At 42.7% G+C, this 13147-nt stretch overlaps 1 protein-coding gene across 1 annotated transcript in view; it reads left to right on the forward strand.

The window, feature by feature from the left end:
* The first annotated feature begins 7878 nt into the window (after nt 1-7878).
* Nucleotides 7879-13147, forward strand: part of LOC126358212 (uncharacterized) — a 350213-nt gene continuing 344944 nt past the window's right edge. Inside the window, exon 1 of the mRNA XM_050007529.1 lies at nt 7879-8017. Coding sequence (XP_049863486.1) covers nt 7975-8017 — 43 coding nt within the window. The 5' untranslated portion in view covers nt 7879-7974. The remainder of the gene's footprint in view (nt 8018-13147) is intronic.

The following is a 13147-nucleotide window of genomic DNA, read 5'->3' on the forward strand; positions in this document are numbered from 1 at the left end:
GCTTCTCCTTAATGAAGGCAGTCCACCTGACACAACTGCCACGTACTTCGTTCTTCATGGCAGTTCTCAGCCGCACTCTGCAGAGGCAGTGAAGACACTCCTGCAGCCTTTTCGATGGGACGTGTTCGATCACTCACAACACAGCCCTAATTGGATCATCCTGAGTATCATCTCTGTTCACATTAAGCGCTGGATACGAAGACAACACTTGAGCGCAGGCTACGTGCTATAGACCAGCGAAGATAATTATCGGAAAGCACAGGTGGCTGCCTTCTAGGAGGATAGTGTTGGAAATCTGGTATAATGCTCCTACAAATTTCTAAGTTGGAACGGCGACTATGTAGAGAGGTATCTGGAAAGTGTAGCTAACTCTTGCAAAATATAATGTTTCTGGTTTTCACTGTGGTTTCCATTTAGCGACCGATCGGAACTTACTTTCTGGACAACCCTCGTCTGGTGTTCAGGACAGTTAACTCATCCGGATACTCTTCAAACCACGCATGTACACTACGAGCTGTGTGACTCGTGATATTGTCCTGCTGGTAGATGCCATGGTGACGACGAAAAAACGAACTGTAGGTAGGAGTGGACATAAATCCCAAGGATAGATGCATAGTGTTGCGCCACTGTACTCTAGAGAATAATGACATCACCCAATGAATGCCACGACAACATCCCCCATACCGTACCACACCCACCCCTCTTCCGGCCTGGGCCCTACCGATTACTGTTGCAAGGCTGTGCACGTCAACGGCCATCTGTCCGATGCGGCATAAAGCACGATTCACCGGAAAAGGCTACCTGTGGTCACTTAGACGTGCAGCTGTGATAATGGCGTGTAAATTCCAGCCTTTGCTTCCGATCAACAGCAGTCAGCATGGGTTCACTAAGCAGGCAGCAGCTGCGGAAGCCCATACGCAGCAACGTTCGTTGAACAGACATTGAGGAGACACTGTTGGTAGACCCTTAGTTCATGTGGGTGATCAGTAGTTCAGCAATTCGCCCGTACGCACCTCCGCAGCCGTCGTTCACCCATGTCATGGGGTGCACCACTGTTGACTCGGCGCCTATTTGGGTTAGCCCTATTTTGCCATGTACGGTACGCTTCAACCACTTCAGTACGCGAACAATTTATAAAATCGGAAATGTTTCCACCCTTGGCCCGATAGGCAATGATAATGTCATTTTGGAGATTAGATAAAACGCTCTGTTTCCACTTTACAACAACTGCACAGTTTTCCGCGTCCCGCCGACACCCTTAGATATTTTCCACTTCCAGTGTTTCCATTTACTATCTCTGAGTAGTTATTGCACTTTAGCGTCGGTCATAGGCGGTGAGAACATTAATATGAGTGGAACATGTATAACCCATAAATACTTAAACGGTGTGCATGCTGCAGATGATTACTACCTATCATGTAGTCTTATACTATACCGTTCTTTCTCTCTACATTTAAAGGGAGGCCATTTGTTACACCAGACCTTGCAAGGTGTTTCTAGAATTCTTTAGCACCGTCCAGTAACGATAATATCGTCTACACAACTGCATTTTCATCGAAAAATCTTATAGTCCTGCTAATCCTATGTGATAAAGCTTTTACATACTCTGAAAACATTAGAAGTTCTTTTGCGCTTTCTTGCGGAATACTCGATGTTACCTTCATTTCTGGAGTAGGCCTTCCAGTTTAAGCAAATGTGTTCTAGTGGTCAAATATTCCCCAAGTCGATCAGATATTTGTGAAGATACACTGTATGACCGTACCTTGATTAATAGTAAGCGATGTGGTACGGCGCTGAACGCCTTTCGATAATCTAGCAAGACGGTATATGCTGCATCCCTTGTTTGCATAATATCTACAAACAAAGTATACTCTGGTTTTTCATTTGAGTAGTTCTTTCCAAATCCTCAATGATTCTCTGAGAACAGTTTGTTTTCCTCCGAGTACTTCATAATGTTCGAGCTTAGAGTGCGATTCCCAACAACAAATGACCTATGAAAAGAGCTAATTCCGCCACGAATTCAATGTAACAAGTAACTGGAATTCCTTCTGGCGCTGATGCCGTGTTCACTTTGTCTGAATTGTTTCTCAGTGTCGGAGGTACTACTGTCAGTATATCCCATTTCTGAGTCTGTGTGGCAGACAAACACTGATTAAATTTTCTATTGTTCGCCGTTCCGTATATATTTTATTCCAAAGATAACGAGTTCTTTGTGAAACACAGAGTATGGAATAACGAGGAGCGCCCTGTGGACTTTTGTGCCTCATCACGCGCAGGGACTTGGGGAAAGTACAAATACTCCTTGGCACCGAGTACTTGCATTTTGATACCGATACGTGGGTGCTCTATGCTTTTCAACTGATATCTTTCTCGTATCAGTACATTACACCAGTTATCATATCGAATGATCCTGGTAATGATTTATTTCATTTTCATTACTTTTGAGTGGAAGTGAAACATGGACGATAAATAGTTTTGACAAGAAGGGAAAGGAAGCTTTCGAAATGTGGTGCAACAGAAAAACGCTGAAGATTAGATGGGTAGGTCACATAACTAATGAGGAGGTACTGAATAGAATTGGGGAAAAGAGGAGTTTGTGGCACAACTAGACTAGAAGATTCGGTTGGTAGGACATGTTCTGAGGCATCAAGGGATCACCAATTTAGTGTTGGAGGGCAGCGTGAAGGGTAAAATTCGTAGAGGGAGAACAAGAGATGAATACACTATGCAGATTCGGTTCAAATGGCTCTGAGCACTATGGGACTTAACGTCTATGGACATCAGTCCCTTAGAACTTAGAACTACTTAAACCTAACTAACCTAAGGACATCACACACATCCATGCCCGAGGCGGGATTCGAACCTGCGACAGTCGCGGGGCTCCGGACTGTGCGCCTAGAACCGCTAGACCACCGCGGCCGGCAGATTCAGAAAGATGTAAGTTGCAGTAGGTACTGGGAGATGAGGAAGCTTGCACGGGATAGAGTAGCATAGAGAGCTGCATCAAACCAGTCTCAAGACTGAAGACCACAACAACAACATCAACTTTGGAGTTTTGTTTTTCAGCTATATTGAACATGTCTAAAAGAAATGTTGCATAATCACAGTATATCAAAAGAGAACTACAGTGATCCATTAGCCATTTCCAAATTTTTAGAATGTGGGGCTCTGGAGACATTTTGAATTTAGTTTTTTCCTTGTTACTCAACTGGGGTCCAACAATTCTTAGAAGTTGAAAGTACCGGAATACAGTTTTGTTCATCGATAATATCCGGAAATGCATTCCTCACATCTAGCCTCTTTCTTGATTTTTCTTTATATATATATATATATATATATATATATATATATATATATATATATATATATATATATATATATATGAAAATAAAAAGCGCAATCTAAGGTTTCTGCTAACTGAATTGGCGAGTGAGCCGTCCAGCATTTTATATAGTTAATCGATTTTCATTCATTATACTTATTGATTTCCTGCTTCTACATAAAACCGTAATGAGTTTTATTCGTAATTCACAAGTTACAGAACATTTTTTGCATATTACGATTTATTCAAGAAGCAGTCATTTCAGAATGAGTCTTGGGTTCAATGGGCTAGGTCGCCCTTAGGTTTCAGTATTATATTTACAATTTTAATGCCATCTTCAATACATTTTTACTTGGTTTAGCGATACCAACAGCAAATAACCTAGTGGTCAGACTTCTCTTGAAATGGTGTATCAGTTTTGGAAACATCGTGAGACAGTAACACATGAAAATAATGCTGAAACTGTCGCCTTTTCGAAGCTATTCTAGCTGTAATGACTCTTTATTTGGCAACACCTGTTTCACGACTATGGGCTAATCCTTCAAAGCAGTGGGAAGGCATGAAAAGTTTATTTCGCCAGATATATAAACTAGCCAGCGAGTACTTGTCATTTATTTTCCAAGGCAGACAGCACATTATCAGTCGCGTAGCAGATGATTGGACAAAGTATTGTTTTTGAGTGACTGTACATATGAAGAGTGGGACGTTAAGATGGGACTTATATACTTTCGGCTATTATTCAGCTGTTTCTCTCATAACCTGTTCTGTAGTTCCCTATTTGAAGTTCTGTGTATTAAAAATTGTAATCTTTATATCTATATCTACAACACTACTCTTCAATTCACACAGAGTATCTGGCAGAGATTTGGAAACAAAATCTTGCTTTATATATCTTTTATTGTTCTGTTTAGAAAGCTCTGAAAAATTCATTATCCCTCCTTATTACAGAAATAATTTGAAAAACATAAAGAGTTTGGTGCTGATGGTATCTAATTTTTTTTCTTACTACAGATACCTCTAGGTAGCGAACTTTTCTTTCGATATCGTGTCGCTTTTACAAAAACTGTAGAGGAAGACAGAGATTAGAATACATCCAGGAAATAATTGAGGACGTAGGTTGCAAGTGCTACTCTGAGATGAAGAGGCTGGCGCAGGAGAGGAATTAGTGGCCAGCCGCATCTAACCAGTCAGAAGACCAATGACTCAAAAAGAAAAAGGAGAGTTACTTGCTCAGGCTCACTTTCTGTGCCGCTGAGATCCATAATTTGTTCATTCCGAGTAGTACAACGGCAAAATTAGTCGGTTTTTGTTTGATCTTGACAGTCAGCTGGAAGGTGTGCGGTTGGCACGGCACGGGCCCTCCGTCACAGCTGTGTGCATGGCGGGACGTCAGCCTTGCAGGCGCCACGCCGATCGCTTCTCGTTGTGAGTGCCAGACAGCTGGCGCGGGGGCCGTTACTTTCGCTGCTGGCAGAATTAATAGTCGCGTTCAGCAGCTTAAACTGGGCCGCCCCGCATAAAGTGGGGCCATAAAAACCGAAATTATCGCTATCAGCGGCGAGGGGAGGACGTTTGGGCAACGGAATGAAGTACATAGGTCTCTGCGACACGCGTAGCGGAGGCAGCACGTCAGGAACTTGTGGGGAAGATCGATTTAACGACTCCTGAACGTAAATGGAACATAATGGTGCTAGATGGTACTATATCAGTCGTTCACATACTCCTCTGGATGTGTGCGTCTCATGCTCCCGCAGTTAATACAACTACTTCGAAGCACGTTTAGGACCTAATATAACGTTACTAAGTCAGAGTCTGTAATTATGGAATCGTGTGTGAGAATACTGACTGCGTCCGTATGTTAGTCTCTTGTAAAAGAGTACAAGGGAAATCCTATAGTTTAAAAGCACTTCTTTAAACTGTAGCGAGGTTAACTGAAGACATTTAAATATATAGGCTTCCACGGCCTGTGTCAATATCATTAAAACCCTTCCCGGTGTACTGCTGCGTCATCTTACGAAATAATTGAAATACTAATGCTGGTACTTATAATAGTACTCTTTCTGCGGCAGATCGCTGAGGGAAGGCAGAAATATCGGTTTATTCGAGTGTTTGAGTATTTTAAGTATTTTATAAGATGATGTGGCAGTAGGTGTAGAAGGGTTTTAACTAAACTGAAAAAAAACTGTTAATGTAATGTTAATGTTAATGTGTCTAGGGTGTAAATATGTCTTATTTTTTAGAGGAAATAAATCTTCAGCAACTTCAGTCATTTTCTGAAACACCCAATTTCATCAGGCAAGTTTGGAATTTTAGACAACATGGATGATTTATTCTGTCTCCTAAAAAAATTGGAAAAGAAAGGATCGTTAAGGTAAATAGAACGCATCAGGAGAGATATAATAAACTTAATTAATGAGTAATATCAGAGAGAGATGAACGATGATACATGTCAACTTCTAACCACATAAATCTCTAAGTACCTCATTAGAACGAGATGCCGTTCCTAGCTACTGAAGTACGATGCATTTATACTCTTAGCAGATCTCATTCACATTATGATGCGAGTGCTAAGCAATAAGTGAAGAACTAAGTATAAAAACGGTAACCAATAAGTTGACAATGTTTCTGTAACCTTTTCACTAAATGCTATTTTTGATATGTGCGCGTTTCTTGATCTCAGCTGTTATTCACTCCACTACAGAGTGAATATTTATTCTGGAAACAATGTCACAGGCCATGGTTAAGTTTTGTTTCGGCTATATTCTTTCTTCCAAGTGGGCTAGCCCCGCGAGGTTATTCAGGAGAACTTATGTGAAGTTTATAAGCTAGGTAGGGAATCAGTGGGGCAACTCGTGAGTCGTGCTTGGGTAGCTTAGTCGGTAGAGCAGTTATCCGTGAAAGCCAAAGGTCACAGGTTCGGTTTCCGTCCGGCACACTTATCCTGCTAGGAAGTTTCAAATGTGCCCACACTCCGCTCATTTTGGGTAACTGATGTTAGCTGCACTACATTGCTTCTGCCGAAGAGAGTGGGCGTACTTTTACTTCTGCCAAAGAAAAGGGAAGCTCCAACTAACATGTTTAGAATATAGGGAGCGCTTTATTAATGAAGGGAAGCATTATCAGCGCACACTCCACTGCAGAGTGAAATCTCATTTTGGAAACATTCCTCAGGCTGTGGCTAAAGCATGTTCAAATGGTTCAAATGGTTCTGAGCACTATGGGACTCAACATCTATGGTCATAAGTTCCCTAGAACTTAGAACTACTTAAACCTAACTAACCTAAGGACATCACACAACACCCAGTCATCACGAGGCAGAGAAAATCCCTGACCCCGCCGGGAATCGAACCCGGGAACCTGGGCGCGGGGAGCGAGAACGCTAAAGCATGTCTCCGCAATATCCTTTTTTCAGGAGTGCTAGTTCTGCAAGGTTCGCTGGAGAGCTTCTGTAAAGTTTGGAAGGTAGGAGACGAGATACTGGCGGAAGTAAAGCTGTGAGGAACGGGCGTGAGTCGTGCTTGGGTAATTCTGTTGGTAGAGTACTTGCCCGAGAAAGGGAAAGATCCCTAGTTCGAGTCTCGGTCCGGCACACAGTTTTATAGGAAGGCAACGGCCTTGCCGCAGTGGATACACCGTGAGATCAGCGAAGTTAAGCGCTGTCGGGCGTAGTCCGCACTTGGATGGGTGACCATCCTGGCCGCCTTGCGCTGTTGCCATTTTTCAGGGTGCACTCAGCCTCGTGATGCCAATTGTGGAGCTACTCGATCGAATAGTAGCGGCTTCGATCAAGAATACCTTCATAACGACCGGGAGAGCGGTGTGCTGACCCCACGCCCTCCTATCGGCATCCTCCTCTTGAGGATGACACGGCGGTCTGATGGTCCCGATGGGCCACTTGTGGTTTTTTATTAATGAGGAACATTGTGAGGTACTTGTCGGCCATTACTTCACTGGAGCAACACGATGTCGATGAAGGCGGTGTTTTATGCACTTATCGTTATTAAAAAAAACTATGTTATTGTAAAACATGTAGGTTCTCTAATTCTGAATTATTGTCGCCTTCACTAGGTGCCCAGTTCAGTCTCGCATATGCGCTATATAGAGATACAGAAAAGGGAACGAACAAGAATACAAATGTCGTCGATCAGCGTATGGATCAGACGTACATTTTGTCTTACAGAATGTGCGATGTAATGTTCACATCATACCAGTGACGAATGAGAAGATGGTACAGGGACTGTGCGTGTTGAGTGGGAGAGAGACATTGGTATTACGGTGAAGAGAAGAGGAGAGGGATAACGAATTATCAAAGCAGCCGCAATAAGAGGAGCGGGTAACAAAGACGTGCACAGAAGGTCCTCACCGAGCAACCCCAGACAGCGTGTCTAAACTGGTATGAGAGAAGTGACGATATTCAACGAGAGGTGGAGAGAAAATCCCTCAACTCCATTCTCCTTGGTTGGTTGAGAAATCCAGTTGCTGTTCTGACGATGCGCCGAAATCTCCAGCAGGGTGCGTTGCGCGAGCGGCCGTGGCGGGGGCAGGGTGTGGTCAGCGCAGCCCGGCGGGCCGCCCGGGCACGGGCCCGGGCCCGCTCGGGACATCAGTGTGTGCTCCGGCCGCCACGAGGAGCAGACGCCCGCCACGCCGCCATGCGCCCACACCGGCACTGCGACACCTTTGGCGCGACAACAGGTAAGGCGCGCCGAGGCCGCGACTGCGAAGGCGCGGAACCACACCTGCCCTCACCACCTCCGTAACATATTCTGCCACTTACTGAATGAATATATCATTTTGGCATCGCAATACAGACATTAACACGAAAAGAGACGTTATGGCGTCGTTCCCTATTACAAACATCACAGCATGAAAGATATCGCTAGAGATTACAAGAATTTACGTATTTCAACGCAAAATGCTGTACCTCATTTCCTGATCATGATTTTATTTATTTATTATTAAGATTTCTACTGACATAATTGATTGCTGAAATGTTTTTGTAAGTAAACAGTTACAAACAAAACAAAACATTAGCATGAAACTATACCTTTTGAAAAATTAAGAAAAAAAAGATAGCATAAGAAGAGACTGAAGCTTCAAGTATAAGAGCGAGTTGACTTGTTCTAAGACATTTTACAAATATCGTTTTTCTATTATTAGAAATAGTATCAAGAGATTCAAATGTAGCCGCCAAAAGAGAGGTCCTGTATATTAGGGTTGCTATCTGTTGTTCTTTGACTGTGAGACTGTGTGAAATCATGCAATGGATTAAGACAGTAATAGAAAATGTTTCCAAGTTGTCCAGTGCTTGTGACTGTATATTAAGGAAACAAACTGGGATACGAAAATGTGTTCCAAAAAGGAGTGTGGGCAAACATATTGTTTACAAACATCGTGTTTACGACATAAAAAAGTAACGGCTCTTTTCCTGCCATTTCTAAGACACCTATTCAAAAGAAACATTTTGATTTCAACTTGATTATCCCGATAAAGGGAGGGTATAGGACAAGTAAACATGTAACGCCTCACGCTAATTAGAGACAAAACTTGAGTGAGGAATATTTTTACTAGGTTTTCAGGAGATATGCAGAAGATAATCACGTTTCACCATCTTACCCAATGTATTATTCGCCCGTATTACGAAATTCTTATGAGTGTATGAAATACATCGAAAGTAAACTATACTCTGGACAGGTTTTTTGGCACAAATCGTTACGAACGTATTGCAACTCAACTATCATCCTTTAAATAGATTGTAAAGCAATAATAATAAGTTTCTTCATATAGAGTATCGCAGTCACAATTTTTTCTGAAAAAAAAATATTTTCCACCTTCGCTATTATACAATCACTGTCATTTATATCACGATCAGCTGTTTTCAGTGATGTGCCATTTTCACTTGTTACTCCTGTCGTCTTAATTTTACACTTCAACCTGTGTTGGTGTATAGTAATGAAAAAGATTTGTTTCTCCGCGCAGAAGATAACGCGCGATATATTCATTCTTTGCACAAGTGTGTTCATCCATCCGAAACAGTTGTCATATGTTTGTCCAACGAAAAACAGTTTGATATGAAGAGACTTATGTCTAGTCATTCTGATGACGTTGTCCTGTATGTCGCCACTTACTTGTTACTTTGTTACTGTTTAATCTGATTCATATTCGTAGTGTATACGCATGTATCGGGACACATAAATGTGAAAAGCGCCATTCACGTTCGCAGCAGATGGGCTTGTATGTGAAAAAAATCTTCGAGAATAATGTTATTTAATATGCTTCTATTTTACAATGCAGGCATATGTTTCCTTTATTTTATGGAATTTTGAGCATATATTGACAGCTATTATAATAGAAGAGTGTTCGACTTTGATTCGATTACAAGTGCTTTGGGCCATCCAGAAGGTGATTTTTACACTAATATACTTTGAAGGAACACAAGAATTTTTACTAATCCAAACATAGGCACTATCCCACTTGCAATACACAAAAAAACATTATTTGCTTTTAATATCGATTTCAGTGTTAAGAATGTAATATATTCCACGAACGGTTTGTATAAAAAGCAAGAAAAGTAGTGGCTACTAGTAATACTGGATTCATTGCAGAGCTGTTTTCATAGTGTATCCTACATTAATTAGGTTGTGTTGGTTACAAAATTTGATTATGACGTTGAAATTCTAAAATTATTTCGTTTATACTGTAAGTAGGCTGTATAGGTTTTCTTATTGGTAACGCCACATAGCGCTCTGTATGAAAAATCACTGGCTGTGCTGTGTGCAGTCAGTGGCTGGTTGGCATTTTTGTAATACTCGCCATTGTAGTGTTGGGCAGCTGGATGTTAACAGCGCGTAGCTTTGCGCAGTTGGAGGTGAGCCGCCAGCAGTGTTGGATGTGGGGAGAGAGATGGCGGAGTTTTGAAATCTGTTATGACTGGATGTCATGAACTGCTATATACATTATGACTTTTGATCACTATTGAGGTAAATACATTGTTTGTTCTCTATCAAAATCTTTCATTTGCTAACTATGCCTATCAGTAGTTCGTCCCTTCCGTAGTTTGAATCTTTTAGTTAGCTGGCAATAGTGGCGCTCGCTGTATTGCAGTAGTTCGAGTAACCAAGATTTTTGTGAAGTAAGCGATTTGTGAAACGTATAGGTTAATGTTAGTCAGGGCCATTCTCTTGTAGGGATAACTGGAAGTCAGGTTGCGTTGCGCTAAAATTATTGTGTGTCAGTTTAAACACAGTCATGTATAATTTTTCTAAGGAAACGTTTCAATACCAGTCCATTGTTCCCAATGGATGTGTTATTCTTCTACTGACAACTGTAATCAAAAGATTATACGAGAAATGAACGTATTTGTCGTTCAATCATTATTAGTTTATACGTTTTTATTGGACTGGAAACGTATGATAATGTTGTTACCTAAAATAAAGATGTCTGCAACTACTGCGTGTTCTACTAGTGATGCCCGTGTCAGGTATGATACTCTCTGGCCTTTTGACCACTACTGAGGTCATCAGTGATTAGAAACGACCGATTCTTATTATGTTAGGTACGTAGCGTCCGTCCAAATACTTCCGAGAGTCAATATATCCACGGGTGTACTGCCGGTCTATAGTGTCCAACGGGCACAATATTTCGGCGATCAAACATGTCGCCATCATCAGGTGAACTGACGGACTGAGCTCAGTCCGTCAGTTCACCTGATGATGGCGACATGTTTGATCGCCGAAATATTGTGCCCTTTGGACACTATAGACCGGCAGTACACCCGTGGATATTTTGATTATCAAATACGCCGGGAGAAACTCAAGGTTCACAGGAGCTCAGTCCGTCAGTTCACCTGATGATGGCGACATGTTTGATCGCCGAAATATTGTGCCCGTTGGACACTATAGACCGGCAGTACACCCGTGGATATTTTGATTATCAAATACGCCGGGAGAAACTCAAGAATCACACTTCCGAGAGTGATTTTATTCCTACAGTATAAGCGACGGTAGTGTAATAACTGTAGCAGCTTGACCTAACAACTGTAAACAACGGTCTGCATTGAACCATTCAGTTGTGATTAGGCAGTGTTAAGCAACGGAAGTGTGGCCGTAGTGTGTCAACGTTGCGTCACAAATCGCATTGGATGTCTAAATCAGTTGTTCAAGAACTTCTTCAGAATGTTTTGAAGAAAACAAAAGCATGTGTAAATATGGTCCCGCACACTTAGACTCCCGAATAAAAACGACGTATGGATGCCTACCGCGAGCTGACTGAAATGCAAAACGGGATGAATCTTTTCTGGGAAATTATCATCGCGGGTAATGAGACTCAGTGTTGTCAATACGAACCTATCACAAAACGACAAAATGCAGAAATGAACATGAAGTGTCAACGTTTTGAGGACATAGTGGGGATTCAAACTAATGTGACGTGCGAGCCGAACAACATCCCAAAGAAGAACTTTTCTGTCTGCTTCACATGGGTGCACGTAAGTTCTGGGCATTGTACTCAAGTGAGTGGACACTATGTAGAACTCTTGAAGTGTTAAAATCACCGTATTATCTTCTATCAAATGTTCAACTGTATGTGAAGTCCTAAGGGACCAAACTGCTGAGGTTGTCGGTCCCTAGACTTACATACTACTTAAACTAACTTATGCTAAGAACAACACACACACCGATGCGCCGGCCGGTGTGGCCGTGCGGTTCTAGGCGCTTCAGTCTGGAACCGTATGACCGCTACGGTAGCAGGATCGAATCTTGCCTTGGACATGGATGTGTATGATGTCCTTAGGTTAGTTAGGTTTAAGTAGTTCTAAGTTCTAGGGGACTGATGACCTTCGATGTGAAGTCTCATAGTGCTCAGAGCCATTTGAACAATTTGAACACCGATGGCCGAGGGAGGACTCGAACCTCCGGCGGGAGCTCCCGCGCACTGCGTGACATGACGCCCCAAACTGCTCGGCTACTCCGCGCGGCTATCTTCTATCTATTTTCCATTAATCCAGTCTCTAAATTGTTTGGACTGAATGGATGTGTATGAAATTACAAATATTTTTATAAAGAAAGAAAAAGATTTGTCTTTCTTCAGATGTTTTCCTTTTTCCTTCCTAACCTACGATGATGAATTTTCAAATGGAGAAGGTCTACTGCGCTGCAGTCATGGATTGTGCGGAGGTTCGAGTCTCCCTCGGGCATGTGTGTGCTTGTCCTTAGGATCATTTGGGTTAAGTAGTGTGTAAGCTTAGGGACTGATGACCTTAGCGGTTAAGTCCCATAGGATTTCCCACACAGTTGAACATTTTTTTTCAAATGGAGACACATCAAATTGCTTGTGAGATTGTAGATTGGGGAATGTGCAACGCATGTCCTAAGCTGAAAAATAGTATTCGAATTACTGTTCATCAGCTTAAGAGTCTACCTTATACTAGGCAGTTCCGGCTTATACGCCGCTGCTGCGCACAGGATTCTCAGTACGGCTTGCGCAGGTGTCTTGCAGCACTATACTTAGTAGGCTGGCGGAGAAGCCACGGCGAGAACTGCGTTGTTAAGCTTGCTTTTTTTTTCCTTATAAGCCACCCCCGCAGGCTCGGCAGCAGCGACGGCGCTAACAAAGCTGTAGTGGCGTAATGCCCGTGATTACGGCCGCCTAACGCCGACGAAACGCGGAGTGGAGCGTCCGGTCTCGGCGCAGCGCGACCTGCGCACGCCGAGACCCGGGCGGGCAGTCCCAGGCAGTCTGCCGTGCCGGACAGCGCTTGAGTACTTCACACGGAGACGCAGCTGGGCGCTGCGGGCGATGCCCTGGCCTTGGAACAGCGTCAGCGTC

Source organism: Schistocerca gregaria, chromosome 1 (genome assembly GCF_023897955.1).
Source record: "Schistocerca gregaria isolate iqSchGreg1 chromosome 1, iqSchGreg1.2, whole genome shotgun sequence".
NCBI lineage: Eukaryota > Metazoa > Arthropoda > Insecta > Orthoptera > Acrididae > Schistocerca > Schistocerca gregaria.